Source organism: Manis javanica, chromosome 10 (assembly GCF_040802235.1).
Source record: "Manis javanica isolate MJ-LG chromosome 10, MJ_LKY, whole genome shotgun sequence".
In the NCBI taxonomy this organism is placed as follows: Eukaryota; Metazoa; Chordata; class Mammalia; order Pholidota; family Manidae; genus Manis; species Manis javanica.
In genome coordinates, this window is record NC_133165.1 from 8,561,995 (window position 1) to 8,580,504 (window position 18,510).

Sequence of the window (18,510 nt, forward strand, 5' to 3'; positions counted from 1 at the left end):
GCTGATAATTGTTACTCTTGTGGTTACTTTTATTCACTCCTCATCGCAGAGTGCGCTTGGCGCGTAGGTTCCCTAATCCCGCCCACCTGGGTGGTGAGCTCTCCGCGCCAGACTCTCTGCCCCTAGCTCCGCGGGACTCTCCGCCTCTTCTCCGAGGCCGCAGGTGCAGCTGCGTGGTGCACGCCGGTCCTTGTAGTTCGTTCTCAGAGTCCTGTCGGTGGGGGCCTCGCGGGCGAACTGCATTTCCCAGTGTTCCTCGTGGCAGCGGCCGTAAAGCGCGGCTGTAGAACGGCCGGTTCCGGCTGAATGTCAGGGCGAGACTGTGGGCCAGGAAGGAAGGTGGTTGGCCGTCTCTTCAGCACCCCCGCCGCTCTCTCCTCGGCTTGTGCTGCCTCCGCGGGCTCTCGGGCATGAGACCGTGAGGCGAGCGACGGGCCGGGGCCGCCGACATGTTTGGCCGCTCGCGGAGCTGGGTGGGCGGGGGCCATGGCAAGTCTTCCCGCAATATTCACTCCTTGGACCACCTCAAGTGAGTGTCTTGGGGGCTGATGGGGAGGCCGCGGGGCCCGATAAGGGGTTGGGGGCGCGTATCCGCGGGTCGGGTGAGCTGGGAGGTGTGAGAGTGGAGGTGGAGGGCTGGGAGAAGAGGCTCCGGGGAAAGGCTGTGTGGTGGTTAAGAGTGAGGGCTCTGGAGTCAGGGCGCCTGGTTCGAACCCTGACCCCATCAGTCCTCACTGTGTGACCTTGGGTAAGTCACTTAGCTTCTCAGAATCTCAGTGTAAAGTAAAGAGGTGAGATTTCAGTTTATGGATGCAGATTTCGTTCTTGTAGGGAGCGGACAGTGGGTACCAAGCTTCTCGGGGGACTTCTTAGGCTGGACAGTGCAGACTATTTTCTTGGGGGAGTCTAAGAAAAGTCTATCAGAAGTAGAGCTCTGGGGAGGACGAGTAGCAAACGTGGTCCTGGGAAGCAGGTGTGCACAGAGTGGCTTTGCAGTCAGACTTGCTTTCAAGTCCTGATTCCACCACTTAACGGCTGTGTGACTTGAACAAATTACTTCATCTCTCTGAGCCTCTGGTTCCCCTTCTGTAAATGGGGATGGTGAACATTGTGCAAGGCTTCAGTAATATCATGCATGGAAAAAGACTGCTCCAGTGTTTGTTACACAGGAAGTGGCCAATAGTGGTAACGGTGTTTATCAGTTAGGCAAGGCCTTCCCAGACTACTGTACCTAAAGTGGTTCCCTGACCCCAACTCCTTTCATTCAGACCTTTCTCTTTATTTCATTCAGTGCATCTCCATTATCTGCAGTTACTCTGTTTTTACTACTTTTGTGTCTACTTCTAAGCTGGTACTTTCAGGAGGGCAGAGACTGCTTGTTTTGCCCACAGCCGTATTGCCAGCATCTGGCACAGAGTAGGAGCTCAATGGATACGTGAATGAGTAAAATGAATGAATTGGGGAGAAGTTCAGAGCATGCAAGCAGAACATAGAATTTTTTTTTAGATGTATGGTGATGAAAAGAGAGACTTTTAAGGAGGGAATGACTTCAGAAAGGAAAACACAGAGGCGGGCAAAGGGATCTGGGTGGGTGAGTCGGAAAACTTTGGTGGTAAGAAATAAGCTTGTTTTCAGAGGACTCCCAAGATTACTAGTGGAAAGGAAGAGGGATGGAGGCGGGAGGCAGGGAATAGTAGAAGGAAGACAGGGACCTGTGGAAAGGATTGGTAGGTGGGAGCTTCTTGTTTGGCTGGGGGTGGAGGGGCTGATTCTCAGCTGCGTGCCTTCTAGTGTGGAGCAGGCATTTAATAAATGTTTGTGGGTCTTAAAGACGGTGGGCAGAAGGGATGATTATGCGATGAGGAATGACTTGCGGTGGCGGCGGGGTGAGAGGACTTGGGAGGAGAGGCGCATAGGACAAGGATGGGGTATATGTAGGGAAGCAAGAATCTTAAATGGGAGGGCAGCTGGCCGGGAAAGGGAGAGGCATAAGGATTTCAGGAATTTAGAGAGTGGGTGGATGTGGCTGAGAAGGGGAGGATGGTTATCTAAAGGAGATTGGGCCTCCTGCTAGCATCCTGGTACCTTCAGGCTCTCCTCTAACTCTGCCTAACTCTCGCCCTTTTAAATTACTTGAGTAATTATTGAATGCATTTCCTGTGCCAGGTACTTGCTAAGGATTTCCTGTGTGTGATTTTCTTCAGTCCTGCAAGTCTATGAGTTATAGGAACTATTACTGTTTCCATTTTGTGGAAGTGGAAACTAAGATTCAAAGAGGTTAAGTTGCTTGCCCCCCAAGGTGACAACAGCTGAAAAGTGTCAAAGCCAGGTTTTGTCTTTAGTGCTTGCATTCATTACATGTGGTTTTGAATAAAGCCTCCCTTATGATTCAGTTTGGGAAGACTTTGAACTTGGCAGTCTTAGTGTCCAATGGGGCATCTTCGCCAGCCAGCCAGCCAGCCAGCCAGCCAGCCAACCAGGGAATGGTAGAGGTTCTCAGGTTCCTTTGACATGTCCTAGGAACTGCCCATGTTCAATGCTTGGGTCGCACGGCCATTGGGTGCCTTTTTGAAAATCTGAGCTGCCTTCCCTGCATCAGGCAGATCAGCTCAATCCGTATCACAGCCTGAAGAACCTGGCGATTTGTGTCCTGCTGTGGGGCTTAGAAGATCCCAAAGCGGCTTAGGAAAGAGTGCCGTAAACAGCCAGGGCTCACCCCAGTGCTGTGGTGCGCTTCCTTTGCGTCTGATAGTCAACATCGTGGGCCGTGGGCACAGAATGAGGGAGTTCCCTGAGGGAGTTCACAGACTGGTGGGGGAGACAGCCCTGCAGTGGGTGACTGTACAGCGTGACACATGCTGAGATCGCTGTAGGTCCAGCATTCTTGGAAGCATTCTGGGGAAGGCATCACCAGAGCAGGATCTTCAAGGGTGAACAGGAGCCACTGTGTGGGGCAGCAGCATGTGGGAGGAGGACCCTGGAGTTTGTGGTGTATTGAAGTGGGGCTGATAGCTGTGGGACACAAGGCTGGAGGTCGAATGGGGCTTGGGCTTCATCTGACCTGTAGGGTGACCACCTGTCCTGGTGTGTCTGCGACTCAGAGGTTTCCCAGGAGTAAAACTGGGAAAGTCCTGGGCAACTGGAACAAATTTGTCACTCAGCCAGGAACACTCCTAATACACTATAATATTAGGACATTCCTAATACACTCTTGCCTTGACTTAGGGCAGTGTGGGTGGAGAAAGGAAATTAAGATATTAAAAAGAAATTTGGAATTGACTTTTTTTTTTTTTTTTGCATACAAAGCATCTGGGAATCCTCCCCCTTTTAAAAGTAGACTTTAGTTTTAAGGACAGTTTGAGATTTACAGGAAAGTTGGGAAGATAGTTCAGAGAGTTGGAAACTCTTTTTGAACCCATGACATGCCCAGCTTTCAAACTGGAAAGGAATCTTTCTGTTAGACAGGGTTTTACTTTTGTCAAATAATGGAAAACTGTGTACTTATGGTCTTTGTTTACTGAATTGAGTTATGATTTAATCGAGGCAGACTGAAATTGTAAGAGGTTATTTGCCACACATCATGAGTGGTTTATTACTTAGACTAGCGGTGAGGCTGTGACGCTGACTAACAACACATGCCCTCCACGAAGCAGAACCTTTACTAACGGAGTTGTTTGCTACTGAAACATCACCTTTACTAGGAACTTTGAGTCAACAAACTAATAGAACTTTTTTTAGTGGTGTGTTGTGGCATCAAGTCTGATCACCTTTGTATTCAGGTCAAGATTCTTGGTTGTCAGTGACAGGAACCCAGCTGTAATTGCCTTAAGCGTCAAACAGAATCGATTGCCCCTGTCACTGACCCGTCTGTCCCGGCTGCACCACAGCTGGTCCAGGTGTTCAGATGAAGCCATCAGTACTGCCTCTTTTCCAGTTCTTGTCTCTGCTTTCTTCTGTGTTGTGTTGGTGTTGTTCTCAGCAGGCTCCAGGCTTACTTGGTCTCAGGTTAGCAATCCCTGGCAAGAGGAGAGCTTGTTTTCTGAAAATTGCCAGCAGAAGTCCAGAAGTGAGTGTGGTTGGGCCGAACGGGGATTTCACGCCCATCTCTGAGTAGTTACTGTGACAAAGTGCATGGGGTTCTCTTAATTGCCCCTTCTCTGGGCCAGGGTGGCATCAGCGCCTCCCAAGCTGGTGGACAGAGAATGAGAGAAAGCAGCAATTCCCGTGGGAAAACCAGGGCTTATTACCCAAAGAGAGGAGGACTGTATATGCAGCAGGCAGACGCTCACCACTCTTCTTATCTTCAACTTTTGCCTAAGATGGCACTGATTATTTTTAGAGCTTGGGGTGCAATATTGCCAGATTCATTTTCTTAGAATATTTATTCACCATAAAGGCACCCATTACGTCAGGTCTGAGTTCTTCCAGGTCTTCAGAGGACTGCAGACCCTTTGGCATCCATGTAGTTTGGGGGCTAGGTGAGGGGCCCTCTAAGCCGGGCTGGGGAGCCAGGAGTATCTGTGGTAGGCAGACAGGCGTATAGATGGAGACCTAAAGGGTGAGTGGTTGTGACCAGGTAGCAGGGGGTCAAGGAGGAAGGGCAGTTGCTTCAGGCAGAGGAAACAGCATTTGGTAAACCTGGTGGGAAGAGACTCAGGCCATTCAGAAAGGGGGTGCACGTGGAGTGAGGAGCAGCAAAGTGGTAAGGCAGGAGAAGTTAGAGACTGGGGCCCACTGGGTCTTATAAGTCGTTCAGGAACTTGGACACGAGACCGAAACCAGTGGGGAGCCACTAAGGGTTTTCGAACCAGAGGAGTGTTGTGGGCCAGCCAAAGTTTGGAGAATGGCTTGCAGGGCGGTCAGACTGGAGGTGGGCGTTCCCTCAGGGGATTGTTGCCCATCTTCTAGTAAGTTAGGGTAGCAGCCTGCTGTACTCCAGGGATATTTCTCATGTCACTCCATGTTGATGGTTCTTCTCTCGCACTGTCACCCGTGTCTCACACACCCACCTGTCTGCATCTTTGCTGTCTGCACGCCAGCTCTCCTCCTCTCCCTGCCTGTTCATGCTTAACTGTACCCTTAGAATACCAATTCTTCCATAAAAGTTGCCCTGGTGACTTCAGCCAGCAAGAAGTTTTACTGCCATCCCTAACTTCACTCGTTCCTGGTCCTGCTGCACCACTCCGTGAGCACATTATCACACAGGCTGTGCATCGTCAGAGAGGGAGACCAGCTGTCAGGTGCTCAGGGCCCTGCAAGCTTTAGCTCAACTGTGAGTTAGGTCCCTGGGGAGCCGGCTGGGGTTCCGCAGGCATGTCCTTTGCTATCAGAAATGGTCTTACGTGGTTTATATGTCTGTCGGTCTTTCTCTCCCAGTCTGAAAGTAAGCTTCATGGGGACAAAGACCTGTGTGGGTCCGATGCTGGCACAGGGCCTGGCACATAGTAAGTGATCAAGAAATGTTTGTCACAGAATGAGGAAGAGAGGCAAGTTCAGGCCAGGCTTTTCTTAGCAACAGACTGCTCTTTCAGGTCTGGTTGCAGCCCCTGAGCTGGAGCAGTGACTTTTCCTAAGGCGGAAAGCCCTGCCTCGGCCCCACCTGTGACTGCCAGGTTCCCAGCATCGGAGACCCAGTCTCGCTCGCTGGCCCAGTTGGGCATCTTTCAGGGGTGAGTCACCTGTGGGAGGTATAGGAGCACCACCTGTAATACCTTTTGCTGATCCTCTAGTCTGATTCTACCCTGCATGGAGTGTCTCCATGTCCTGCTGGCCAGAAGACCAGATGCTGACCAAATGGAGGTTTTCAAGGCACAGGGAGGGATGCTTTGGGGAGCGTCTGCTGTGGTTCTGAGCAGGCCACGGACACAGCCTCTGTGTCTGCCCTACCCACCTCAGACATTGTTATTTGGGGGGGTGTGCTTCAGGGGGGTGGATTTCTAGTTTCCATAGGCCTCCCTCGCTCCATTCATCCTTTCTCATTCTCTAGCTTACGGATGAGTTTCAGTGTCTCCCAAAGGAGCATCCTAGAGGCATTTATGATATGTCATAAAACTTGTGTGAACTTGACCTTAGTGTGTTTGTCTCTGAAATGGACGTAATCAGTATTTACTGTAATGGTGTAATGTGTGGAGCCAGTGACTCCCTGGAGAAGGCAGGGTCATTGGAGAGGCAGGGTTTGTTTACAGTCCGTATTCCTTGGTGATGAGCCTCTAGTGTGTTGGTTGTGTGTTGGCAACAGGTTGCAGTTTTTCAGTCTCCAGGCATTTCAAACTCTAAAGCTCTTCCCTCAAGGTAGAGTTTGCTCATGTGCAAGGGTCTGTGTTGTGATTGTACATTCTGCAGAGCTTCTGCTGGAGATAGGATAGTCCTGGCTCTTTTCCAAAGAGATGGAGTAAGGGTCAGTTACAACAGTTTACCTTTAGATCTGATATGTGTTTTCATGCCTTTTGACTGTTTGGTTTCCTTGTAGGTTAAGCTTTCATAAGTTCATATAAATGCTTGGCTAATGAAAGTGCTGACTGCATTGTTTGCATTTTCTATTGTACAATATATAGCATGAGGGTTAAACAAGGGGTCCAGAGTCAGACTGCCTGGGGCCCCTGTGTGGGGGTTCTGGGCAGGTCCTAGCCTCCCAGAGCCTTAGCTTCCCCAGGCATGAACCCCACAGGGTTGTAGTGAGTGTTTAATGAGTGAATACATCAGACACACTCAGCACAAGGCCTGGCAGTAGGAGGCTACAACTGTGTAATGATGAAAGTGTACACACACCATGTAAGAATTTATTCACTATGTAAGAATTTGTTCACCATATAAGAACTTGTTCGTTATGCTTCAGAAGATTGGAGACTGACGAGAATTAGACTTGAGATGGATTAATGATTGTACATTGAGCATTGACCCCCCCTATACTGAATTTTATTGTTGTTAACAACCATTTGATCAATAAATATGAGAGATGCCCTCTCAAAAAAAAAAAAAAGTGTACACAGGGTTTGAGAGAAAGTGTTATTGTAACAGTTATTATCATTGCTAGAGCAAAATGTGTCATTCTGTCCTTGGAAACTTACCTGAGATGGGGCACAGCCTTGCACACAAAGATGGCACTTGTAACGTTGTTGATCACCTAAAGGATTGTGAATCCCAGTGCCCAGCAGGAGAGTAACGGCTGGCTTGTCCTTTCAGTGGTGTACTATGTAGCCATTACAGATGCTTGCAGGTGTCAGTAGCCACCATGCTTGTATTTTAGCCAGAGGTGGGAAAAAAGATGGGCATGAGCTCAACTATGTAAATATCCACAGGGAAGAAAAAGACCCGTGGAAATACATAGTAGTTCCAGCAGTGGTCATCTCTGGGTAGTGGCATGGTTGACGGTTGCCATCACTCTTTTTTTGTTGTTGAAACTCACAACCTTTCTAAATTAGTGTTACGTTTAAAGTCAGAAAGTTGTTAAACTATACTGATATATCTGAGATGAATTACTTGATCTTCCAAAGTCCTAGATTTAGAGGCAACATTAAAATATTAAACCTTAATCTACTCAGCTTTCTTTTTCCCGAGTACATTTAAGCAAGCTTATATGGAGGGCATCTTCCTAAAGCATTACCTAGCCTGTGTTAGGGCATAATGGAGAGAAGAGATTAGCAAGGCGCATAGAAATTCAGAGCTGAGATCTAGTGGGTATTTCCATCTACCAACAACAAACATTGAGAAAATTAGTATTTCAGACGCTACCATTTACAACAGCATCAAAAATACATAAAATACTGAGGAATAAATCTAACAAAATGTTCAAGACCCCTATCCAGCAAACATTGAATGGTAAATATAATATTATACTATTGTAAAGATGTCAGTTCTCTCCATATGTAGCTATAGATTTAGGGCACTCTTAAAAGAAATCTCAGCAGGTATTTTTGTGGAAATTGGGAAGGTGATTTTAAAATTTTTATGAAAACGCAAAGGGTCAAGAATAGCCAATATAATAATGAAAAAAAAGAAGTTGGAGGACTTGCATTATCACATAGCAATATTTATTTTAAAGCTGCAGTCATCAGATGGCATGGATTGACATAAAGGTAAACAGATCAGCCGACGTCGAGCATCCAGAAAGAGTGCCCCACATGTAGTCACCTGATCAATGACAAAGACGACATTGGGGTGCATTGGAAAAATGAGGACCTATCTTCAGAAAATGATGCTGAGTCAACCAGATAGCCATATGGAAAATTGAATTTTGGTCAATATCTTACCCTATACACAAAAATCAGTTTCAGATGCATTGTAAGTCAAAATGTCAAAGGTAAAACTATAACTCAGCAGTAATGGGCGCATGCTGCCCTGCTCTCTATCCCCTGCTCTCTCATGACCTGGGATGGAGGACTGTCCTGTCCCCCCAGCCCCTCAGTTCAGGAATCTGTAAGTAATAAATCTTGTGACTCTGTTTCCTTTGTGTGGGTCTGTTGAAACTGTGCCTTCAATCAAAACGACCTGGTGGGTTTCATTTCCCCTTCGGGGAGCTCACATGTCCAGGAAGCTATCTGCTGCCCCTGTGTGGGTGGCTTGTGCCTCTTCATTCGGCAGGTCAATCTGCATTTGTACACCACCTCGGGCTTTTCACCAGAGAAGGCTTCACTAAGAGATGCCTGAGCTGAGTTTTAGGTTTGCTGGTTGGTCTGGGCAGCAAGGGCGTTCCAGGCAGAAAGCATAGTGAATGGAAGTCAGGGCTGGTCCTAAAGATTTTAAACTCTCCTGTCCCTACTGAGGGGTCTTTGGAGCAGACCCACTTACTCAGGCTGCTGCCTCCCTCGGGGTCAGGAGTGTGATAGTGGGATGCTAATGGATATTGTTCTCTATACAGAAGGCAACACCAGAGGGGAGGATCTGCCTGTTGTGTCAGGGTGCGGGATGGCATTGCGTGCCATGACCACTGTTGGCCATGGTGTGAGTGATGCAGTGGCTCTGAACTTCGGTGGGAACTCCTTGCAAATGCAGATCTGGAGCCCTGCACCCAGGAGTCAGATTTAATGGGTCTTGAGGGGGCAGGGGGAGCTGCCAGAATATGCAACTTCAACGTGATGCTGGTGCAGGAGGCCTGTGAACCATAACTTGGAAGAACTGCTCTGTGAACCTCTTGGGGAAGATACACTCAATACAAGCTGGGGACATAGGCAGAGACTTAGATTCCCAAGTCGGTCCCGTTGTGTTTCCTCCCAGGGGGGCTCAGAGCTGTGGAGTTACCTTATCTCAGAGGGAAGCCCTGCTCGTAGATTTGGCACAGGTGGTAGGGGTGTCTGTTTTGGGAGAGCTGTTTCAGTTGTTGGCACATTAAAAGTTGCATGCAATTTTTAATTAAATAAGTAAACAGTAGATTATATTGTGTCTTCAAAATGTAACAACAGCAAGAATATTAAGAAATAAAACCTAGCCCCCTAGAGCAGAAAAATCCTTACTGTTCCATCTGCAAGGTTCTACCTCTTTATATCCTGCCCATTTTTAGGAATTTCCAGAGGTACGATCCCATCTAATTTTCCCTACCTTGCTCTCACTGGCCCCCACCCCCAAACTGAAGATGCCCATAAAAGAAGCCAGGAGGTGGCGCTTCCTGAGGCACCCCCTCCTGATGTCCCCTTTTCCTCCCCAAGCCGTGACAGCTGAAGTCAGTCTGTGGGCCCTGGAGACACTGTCTCTTCAAAGCTGTTCCAGGTGGCATCTCCTAGGGCATCTGGCCAGGCTACCAGTTCCCATACTGCTCACGACTGGCCTCAGCAATTCTTTTGGTTGCCCTCACTGCCAGCAGGGGCCTCTCGAGGACTGGACTGGGCCTACCTGTCTCTGTCCCAGGGGCTGGCACAGGGCTGGAGCAACATAGGCCTTCCAGCACATTTGTGGGAGGATGTTGGGGGGTGAAGTACAGTGCCATTGACTTAATCTGTCCTCAGCAAATCAGGTTAGTGCTCTGGAGCTGCAAGCCCCCACTTTATTTGAGCCTTCAGTTCTGAAGGGCGTTCTGCACTTTTGGGGGGACTGTGGGCAATTCCAACGGTATGTATCATTATATACAATTACGTGAGCAACATTGTGGTTACTAGATTCCCCCCATTATCAAGTGTCCAAGGGTACTCTTGATCGCATGTGAGGCTTTGGGACCCATCCTCCCTAATCTGTGACTGCACCTCTCCAAATTTGCATCATCCTGGCTGTGGATCTTATGTTAGGCATCCAGCTCTGAGCCATGTGTCTCCACGGGCTCTGCCAGCATCAGAATCACATGGGGAGGATGTGGAAAGGCCAATGCCTGGTCTACACGCAGGACTGCGGAATCTGAATCTCTCCAGGGCCTAGCTCTCGAGGCGATCTGCACCCTGGAGTTTGAGGGTGGCTGTCTACAAGGGCTTGATACTCTTGCCTCTGTTTGTGTTTGGGTCGGTGTGTCCCTGGTTCTTTAATACTTCAAAGCATCGCCTGCCATTTTTCTGGGATAGTGAGTTATGTCTCATCTGAATGGGAATTGTGCTAACCGGAAAAGCACAGCCCGATTGTCCCCGAAATGTTGCCAGTGTTTCCTGAGCCTGGCCTGTGTCTCTGCTGGTAGTCCTTCATTTTCTCTTCTTTCCTTCCAGGTATCTATACCACGTTTTGACCAAAAACACCACAGTCACAGAACAGAACCGGAACCTGCTAGTGGAGACCATCCGTTCCATCACTGAGATACTGATTTGGGGAGATCAAAATGACAGCTCTGTATTTGAGTAAGGGTTTCTAGTGTTTTTTTGTTTTCTTCTTCTTCTTCCTCTGAATGATTCTCTAAATGTATACCATGAATCATTCCTGGTGATGTCACGGTTTGGTGCCAGTTTGGTTGTGCACAGATATCTATCCATACCTTCATCTATCCATGTAAAATGTCCTTGAAACTCTGTAGAAATACAAGCTGAAAATGGGGAAGTTATGGAAATGAGTATCTCCAGAGAAATCTGAAAATATTGCAGGTAATTTTCCAAATAGTGTCCGATTATCTCCCCAAAGGAAGAACATGTCCTGGGTGGTTAGAGTCTAAGAGAAATGAAAAGACCAGGCCCTGGGGAGACACTCAGGGCTGATATTTATTGTGTTTAGTGATGGGCAGGTACAGTGCTGGGCTCTGGATGCAATAATCCATCTCCATGTCCCAACCACCCCAGGGCGGAGGCTCTGTATTACCCCCAACCCTATTTACGCTCAAGGTCACACAGCCAGTAAGCAGCGAAGCAGCAGCTCATGCCCAGAGCCCATAAAGGGGTGTCTCCTCATTCTTATACTTCCTAGATGAGCAACCTTAAGCCATCCTCAGCTTCGTCATCTTTAAAAGAGAGTGAAGTTCTCTGCCTAGTGCCTGTTACAGAGCAGGCACTCAAGAAATGTTAGCAAATGATAATTCAAAGAGGTGTCACTATTGGGCAGTTAAAAAGCAAAGGTTGTAAACAATGAACTACTTCCCCAAAAGACCTGTCTGTGTGCAGAAAGATTTGGCTTAAGACAACCACCAAACACAGATTTTATTTTTATATACAATAAACTCAATTGTAAATATTGAGGCCACTTAAAAATCCACTTAAAACAAATATAGGTGTTCCATTTTCAACCTGGCTTCTTATTAGATATATCCTGATTTTCCAAATAGCTCTTTATTTTTCATCAGTAAGATAATCTAAGATAATGCTACTTGTGGAAAATGCAAAGTCTTTAAAATGGAAATCTGGGACACTGGCCAGGATCTTCAAAGGAAAACATGGTTAATGAAGTGAACTGTTGCTTACAAACAGGACTAGTTTCTTGTAAGGATCCATGAGGAATTGGTTGGTTCGTTGGTTTGTATCTGTTTTTGGAAGTTTGAAAGACCCTTCAGTTGAAGATTGGAAGCTGTGTCCCCATTTACTGGAGGAGACTTTACTAGTCCGTCTGTCACCTTAGAGAAGCTGAGCTCTTAGGGGCCTAGTGGTTCTTAAATGGCTGCCCAACAGAGTCCCGAAGATAATTTGTTTTTAGTATATTTTTTTTAGTTTGGGGTAATTTTAGATTTATAGAATATTTGGGAAGATAGTACAGAAAGTTCCCACACACCCTCACCCTGTTTCCCCATTGTTAATGTCGTATGTGACGAGGGAGCCGTTGTCAAGACCAGGAAGGTGCATCACTGCTGAGTGACGCCAGGCTTGATTTGGACTTAGCCATTTTTGCATCAATGTCCTCTTTCTGTTCTCCAGTCCCAGTCCAGGCTCCCAGTCTCCTCTGGTCTTGTGACCATTTTATGGTCTTCTCTTGTTTTTCGTGTGATGGTTCTGGTGGTACTGGCCAGCTGCCTGTGGAATGTCTCCTAGTCTGGGTTTCTCTGATGTGTTTCTCATGGGTGAAAGGGCCCTTCTCGTGCTATTGTGCCGGCATTCATGACACACGTGATCCTCATGATGGTGACCTGATTGCTTGGATGAGGTGGTGGCTACCAGATTTTTCCACTATAAAGTTACTCTTTTCCCCTTTCCCTACACTGTTCTTTGAAAGTGAGCCACTAAATATAACCCACCTGGGTGTGGGAGTTCAGCTCCACTTTCTGGAAGGGGGCAGTACCTACAAATACTATTTGAAATTCTTATGCATGGAAGATTTGTCTCTTCTCCCCACTTATTTATTTATTCAATCCTTTATTTACATCAGTATGGACTCAGGGATATTTATTTTGTGCTTTGAATTGTCATACAATACTACGTTGTTTTATTATGTTGACTGAATTGTTCCAGCTTTGGCACTGGGAGCTCTGTCAGGTTGGTTCCTGTGTCCCTTTGATGTGCACCTTCCTTCTCTTTTTTTCCAGCACTGTCTTACTTCTGGGTACTGAGAGGGGCTCCAGGCTCACCTTGCATTTTCCCTGCCCTGGCCTGCAATCAGCCAGTTCTCCAAGGTGCCCCCACTCCCCTAGGGAGTTTTAAAAATCCAGGCTCCTGGACTCACACTAGATGTATGGAATCTACCCCTGGGCAAGTCTAGGTACAAATATTTTAATGAGTCCCCAAGTTGGTCATTGTGCTTGTTGGGTGATACTCGGGAGTCACTGATTTATACAGCCTGAAGCAGAGGAAGACAAAATAGGTCAAATAACAGAAATATTTGGGCGATCAACATGAGTGGCATTTGTAGGCAGACAGGCTTCCAGAGTCAGAGTTGGAAAAGATTTCAGGAGTCTTTTTTAGGTCATATTTATTCACTCATTTACCTTTCAGGGATTCAGACCACAGTTACGCAACAGTGGGCAGGTGCCAGGCCCATGGTCTTGCCACTGTGGAGCTGACAGTCGAGGGGAGAGAGACACCCAAGACTAAGTCACCCAGCAGGCACATGACTGTGGGGATCTGTTCTGAGTGTCCCAAGTGAGAGGTCATCTGGTCTTAGCTTGACAGAGAACTAGAAACATCATTTGCTTCCTTTAAAGAAAGGCATTAGTGGATTCTATTTCCATTTCAAGAATAGAAGAGCCAGTGTGTAGCACAAAAGCCAGTGTCCCCAGGATGTAGACAAGTGTCCTGTCCAGAACCAGAAAGGCAAGAACAGCTGCAGGGGCTGGCCGGGGTCCCACCGCCATGGCGGCACCTGCTGTTTGCTGCCGCTTCTTTCCCCTAGATAGGAAAACTACAAACTTCACATTTTGGAAACCAAACCTTTGAACACGGTCAGCATTCTCTTGCCTCTTTGTAGGGATTCCAGTGGCTGTTTAACACTCAGAAGTATGGAAGCCAAGGAAAGAAGCTTAGGAAAACAAAGGCTATAAAATATTTGATGGAAAAAGCTGCTTGGCAGGTTTATAAGCGTAGATAGATTACTGTGTGATCATGTTGTAGGTCAGATCCTTCCCATTCTGTCAGTTATCTAGTTCACTGCTTTCCAGAATAAGCACTGTTCTCACGTTCTGGGAAGAGAGCTTGGAAGGCTGCGTTTGCCTCCCTGGGAGACGCATCACGGGAGCCGGAGAACGTGAAGCCGAGACCATGCAGGTGGTGTGATCTGGCTGCTCCCGGATGCCTTCGTGGGTCCGAGGCAGTCCGCCCCAGAGGATGATTTCCATTTCCACGTATAGAAGCAAACCTCTGATTCTTTCCCCTTCTCTCCCCAGCTTCTTCCTGGAGAAGAACATGTTTGTCTTCTTCTTGAACATCCTGCGTCAGAAATCAGGCCGCTATGTGTGCGTCCAGCTGCTGCAGACCTTAAACATCCTCTTCGAGAATATCAGCCATGAGACCTCACTTTGTAAGGACAGCCCCTGACACTTTTCCGCCACACTGCTGGGTGTGGAGCTGGGCACGGTTGTCATGTTGCTTCTCCAACGTATGCATTTAGTGTGTGTCTCAGCGTGCTTGAGTAACAAATACCCCAGTCTGGGTGGCTTCAGCCACAGAACTTTATTTCTCACAGTTCTGGAGGCTGCAAGTCCAAGGTCAGAATGCCGTGAGGGTTGGTTTCTGGTGAGGCCTCTCTCCCTGGTGTGCAGACGGCGGCCTTCTCGTTGTCTCCTCGCTGGCCATTCCTTGGTGCTTGTGGAGAGGGAGTTCTTTTACAAGGGCATCAGGCTTCTCAGATCAGGGCCCAGCCCTGTGTCCTCCTTCAACCACAATTCCCTCCTTCAAGCCTCTATCTCCAAATAGAGTCACACGGAGGGTCAGAGCTTCAGCACAGGAATTTGGGAGACACACAGTTCAGACCATAACACCGTGTTCATCCCTGTGTGTTGGGGGCCTGTGAAGAGCTAAGAGAGGGCTCTCCTCTGCCGTGTGATTCTGGGAGTGTCTGCATTTCTTCTCTGTAACTTGTTACTGAAGAGTTGGGGTTGCTGCACCATCAGCCAGCAGAATAAGCGTTGGGAGCAGCAGGGTGGGAAGGATTCAGCCAGGGAGCGTGTAAGGGCAGATGGGCTGTGGCACCCGATCCGCCTGCTTCAGCTCCACCGCCCGACTTGCGAGGGGACGCCTGGGTGTATGCCCCGCCTCACTCAGCCCCAGCTCCTCATCTGGAGCAGCCACCCTGAGAGGCAGATGCTGGGGGTGCCCTTGTTTTACACCCAGAGAGTTCGGGTCACTGGCCCATGGTGAGTGCTCTAGCAAGGCCAGAATCGAGACGGGGCTTCAGCGCAGGTGAGTTAGCTCCGTGGTCCTCACCCGGAGGGGCTGTGCTGCTGCCAGCACCTAGTGGGTAGAGTCCAGAGACGCTGCTCACTTCCTACCATGCACAGGACAGACCCCCACATCAAGAACTATCTAGCCCAAAATGTCAACAGTGCCGAGGGTGAGAAACCCTGGTTCAGTTCCTAATCCCCGGTGCTTGACCACTAGCTTTAGTATTCCAAGATGACTGCACCAAGCCCAGGCCCTGCCCAGAAGAAGTAGACGAGAGGGCAAGTGACTGAATGTCAGCATCAGTGGCAGCCTCCAGGTCTCCACAGTGGGTTCGAGAAAAGTTTCTGGTTGGTGGAAGGAGGTAGAGGATGTGGCTGTGCTCAGGAGGGAGGAGGCGGAGTAGGAGGGAGCTGCTCAGCCGGGGCTCCCAGAAGCAGCCGCTAGATGGTGCTGCTGTTCCAGGGGCCTCCTTTCCCTTCCCTTCCCCATGAATGGGAGCCGACAAATAGGAGGTGACTCACCCTCCCTGAGTGGTTTCCCTTGCTACCAGCTTTTGTTATCCTGGATATGAACTGTCTGCAGTTGCTGAAAACTCCCACGAGGGGAAGAGCCAGTTCAGTGGTGCAGGCCCTGGGCTCAGACCCACCTAGGTCCCAGACCCACATATGCCCGTATACTGTGCCCCGTACTCCCGGCCTGTGTTCGGGTTGTGAACCCTCCTGGCTGCAGTGTCTGCGTATGCAGTGGAGATAATCCCGGTACCCAGGGAATAGAGTGGTTAGAGGATTAAGTGTGCCAGTTGGTGTGTAAAGTATAGTGGGGGGTCTGGCAGTTGCAAGAGTCTTTTAGAGTTGGTTTTATCATTAAATACAGTGTTCCCCCACATGACTGTTCGCTGTAACACTTTCCAGGCCCAGATTGTCAGCCATAGGCTCCTGGGTTAAAGGTAGGAGTTGGGACAATAGGAAATTCTGGGGCCTCTGGGTCATATGGCTACACTAGGACTCAAAACGGTGCTGTACTATAAGAAACCCAGGCCAGTGCCCCCGGCGAGATGGGGAATTCACCAGAGTGTTTTTATAAGCTCTGCAGAAATGACAGAAATTGCTTTTTTTTTTCTTTTACAGAACTTGGATTTATGGGGGTGGAAGAATAGATGAGTTTTGCTTTTATTTTTATTTTCTAATTATAGAATGAAGATGTCCTTATTATAAACAACAACAACAAAAAAACGAACTCCACAAAAATACAGAAAGCAGAAGTCCTGCAGATTCTCACCCTAACAGTTCAGTGGACACATAGCATTTTGCTGTTTGCTTTATTTTTGCCCAGCCATCTAATGTTATCTTAGATTTTCATATTGTCTGCTCCTGCATCCCTACCAAGTTTGATTTAAGAACCACATCTTGCTGGGCTGTAAGTTATTTAACCTGACCATGGGCATTTAGGTGGTTTCCGGATTTTCGCTATTACAAAGAGCCATTTCACAAGTGCACCTGTTGCCTATTGGGTTTGGTGACCTAAGTGACAGAAGGCCTGAGAGACCAAGATTACTTATAGACTTCTGGGTTTATTATAAAAGGATACCACAGAAAGTCAGCCACACAGTGAGGGGGTAGTAGAAAAATCCCAGCCGAATAATAGAGGCACCGCTTCTGACCCCCTGATAGTCCCCACCACCCACAGAGTCACCCTGGAAAAGCCCCTGCTGGGGAATGATTGGAGCATGTGGCTTTTCCAGCTCAAGAAGGTAGCCAAGAGGCTCCGGGTTACACATCTGAAGCTGCCATCATAGGCATCTGTGCCTCTGGTGGCCCGGAAGCAAATCAGTCACAACAGGGCTTACTGTGGCGTCTCAGCAGTCCCTTCTCCTGCCAGCCCCTTCGTCCCCGGCCACAGCAGCAGAATGACAAAGGAGAGCTCTGGGCATCCGCAGCACCTGGGCTGCCTGGTATAGGCTAAGGTTCTAGGTGGCTAGGCTGTGGACTCTTCAAAGAATGAATAGGATATAGCAAAAAGCTAAAGGGCACGGACTTCTGGGACATGCAGCATCATGGCTACCTCGGATGTGGAACAGAGCCTAGGAGGCCAGGCGCCAGAAGAGTGCCTACTGTATGGTTCCTTGTAAATGAAGTCCAGGAGCAGGCAAAACAAGTCTGGTGATAGAAGCCAGACCAGGGGTTGTGTTTGGGGAAAGGTATCGATTGGGCAGGGACATAAGGGAGCCTTCTGGGGAGCTGGAAATGCCACGTGTCTGATCTGGGTGCTGCTTACATGGTATAAATATTTGCAGAAATTCATCAAGCTGGCACCTAAGGCTTGTGAGGTGTGTGTATGTGTGTGTGTGTGTGTGTACATATATGTATGTGCATACACACACATTAGTATGTGTACTTAATATTCATTATATTGGTACGTTTCCACATATATCAAGCTATACACTTAAGATGTGCGAATGTGTAACCTCATTTTCAAATACATTAAGATTCTTGGGACCCCACCCCAGACCCATTGCCTTCTCTCTTAGAAAGGGCCTTGAGATTTGCCCCAGGAATTATAATCAGGAGATTTCAAAAACTACAGACTTCACAGCTTGCCAGCAAAGCCCGCTCTGAGAATACCCAGTGCGCTCTCTGAGTGCGGTGGCTTCCCTGGGGAGCTGGCTTCTGACGAGCGCCTGGCTGTGGGCCCATGCCATGACCCTTCTCATGGCCTTGTGCTCCTGAGTGGCTCTGTGTTCTGTTTGGTGATTCTAGCCTTTTCAGTAATATTTTGATTGGCGATCTTTGGCACCACACACCTTAATCATTTATTTTTGTTTCACCCAAGAGCAACTATGTTCAGTCCCGGCGCCCGGAGGACTGGTGGTGGGGAGTGGGAATCTCCAAGTGGTCATCCCCTGAGGAGCAGTGGCAGCTCCCGTTGTCGAGGGCTAACCTCGTGTTCCTCGCTGTCCTGAGCGCTTTTTGTGCATTATCTCCTTTGATCCTCACGGCAACTCTGAGGATGGTATTGTTTTTCCTGTTCTCGGACAAGGAATTTAGGGACTGGGGAGGGTGAGTGCCCCGTCACGGTCTCCCAGCCGAGAAGTGGAAGAGATGGTGCGGATCCAAGGTCACTTCTGAGTCTACTGCCTCCAAAATAGGAACATGACAGGAAGCCCCGGGGGCCTCTTGCCACACAAAGTGCTGGGCCCGCCCCTGAGATCAGAGCGGGTGCTCAGGGCTGGGGCCGGGATTCTGCATGTGTGACAAGCGCCAGGTGATGGTATGCTGCCTGCGAGCCTGAGGACCAGATTTTGAGTAGCTCAGCTGTGAACCACTCTACCGCCTCCCTGAATCTGCCTGTAGACACAGGTGTTGATCACAGCCTG

General features: G+C 48.5%; 1 protein-coding gene across 7 annotated transcripts in view; it reads left to right on the forward strand.

Moving 5' to 3' along the window:
• The first annotated feature begins 276 nt into the window (after positions 1–276).
• The window catches only part of CLEC16A (C-type lectin domain containing 16A), a 197,255-nt gene continuing 179,021 nt past the window's right edge, over positions 277–18,510 (forward strand). For 3 of the 7 annotated variants that reach the window (XM_017673785.3, XM_073214755.1, XM_017673787.3), the window contains exons 1-3: positions 279–529; positions 10,620–10,748; positions 14,141–14,274. In XM_017673785.3, coding sequence (XP_017529274.1) covers positions 450–529; positions 10,620–10,748; positions 14,141–14,274 — 343 coding nt within the window. In that variant the 5' untranslated portion in view covers positions 279–449. Of the gene's footprint in view, positions 530–8,041; positions 8,076–10,619; positions 10,749–14,140; positions 14,275–18,510 lie in introns of all 7 variants that reach the window. The other 4 variants (XM_073214758.1, XM_073214759.1, XM_073214757.1 and 1 more) reach the window with 3 other exon arrangements.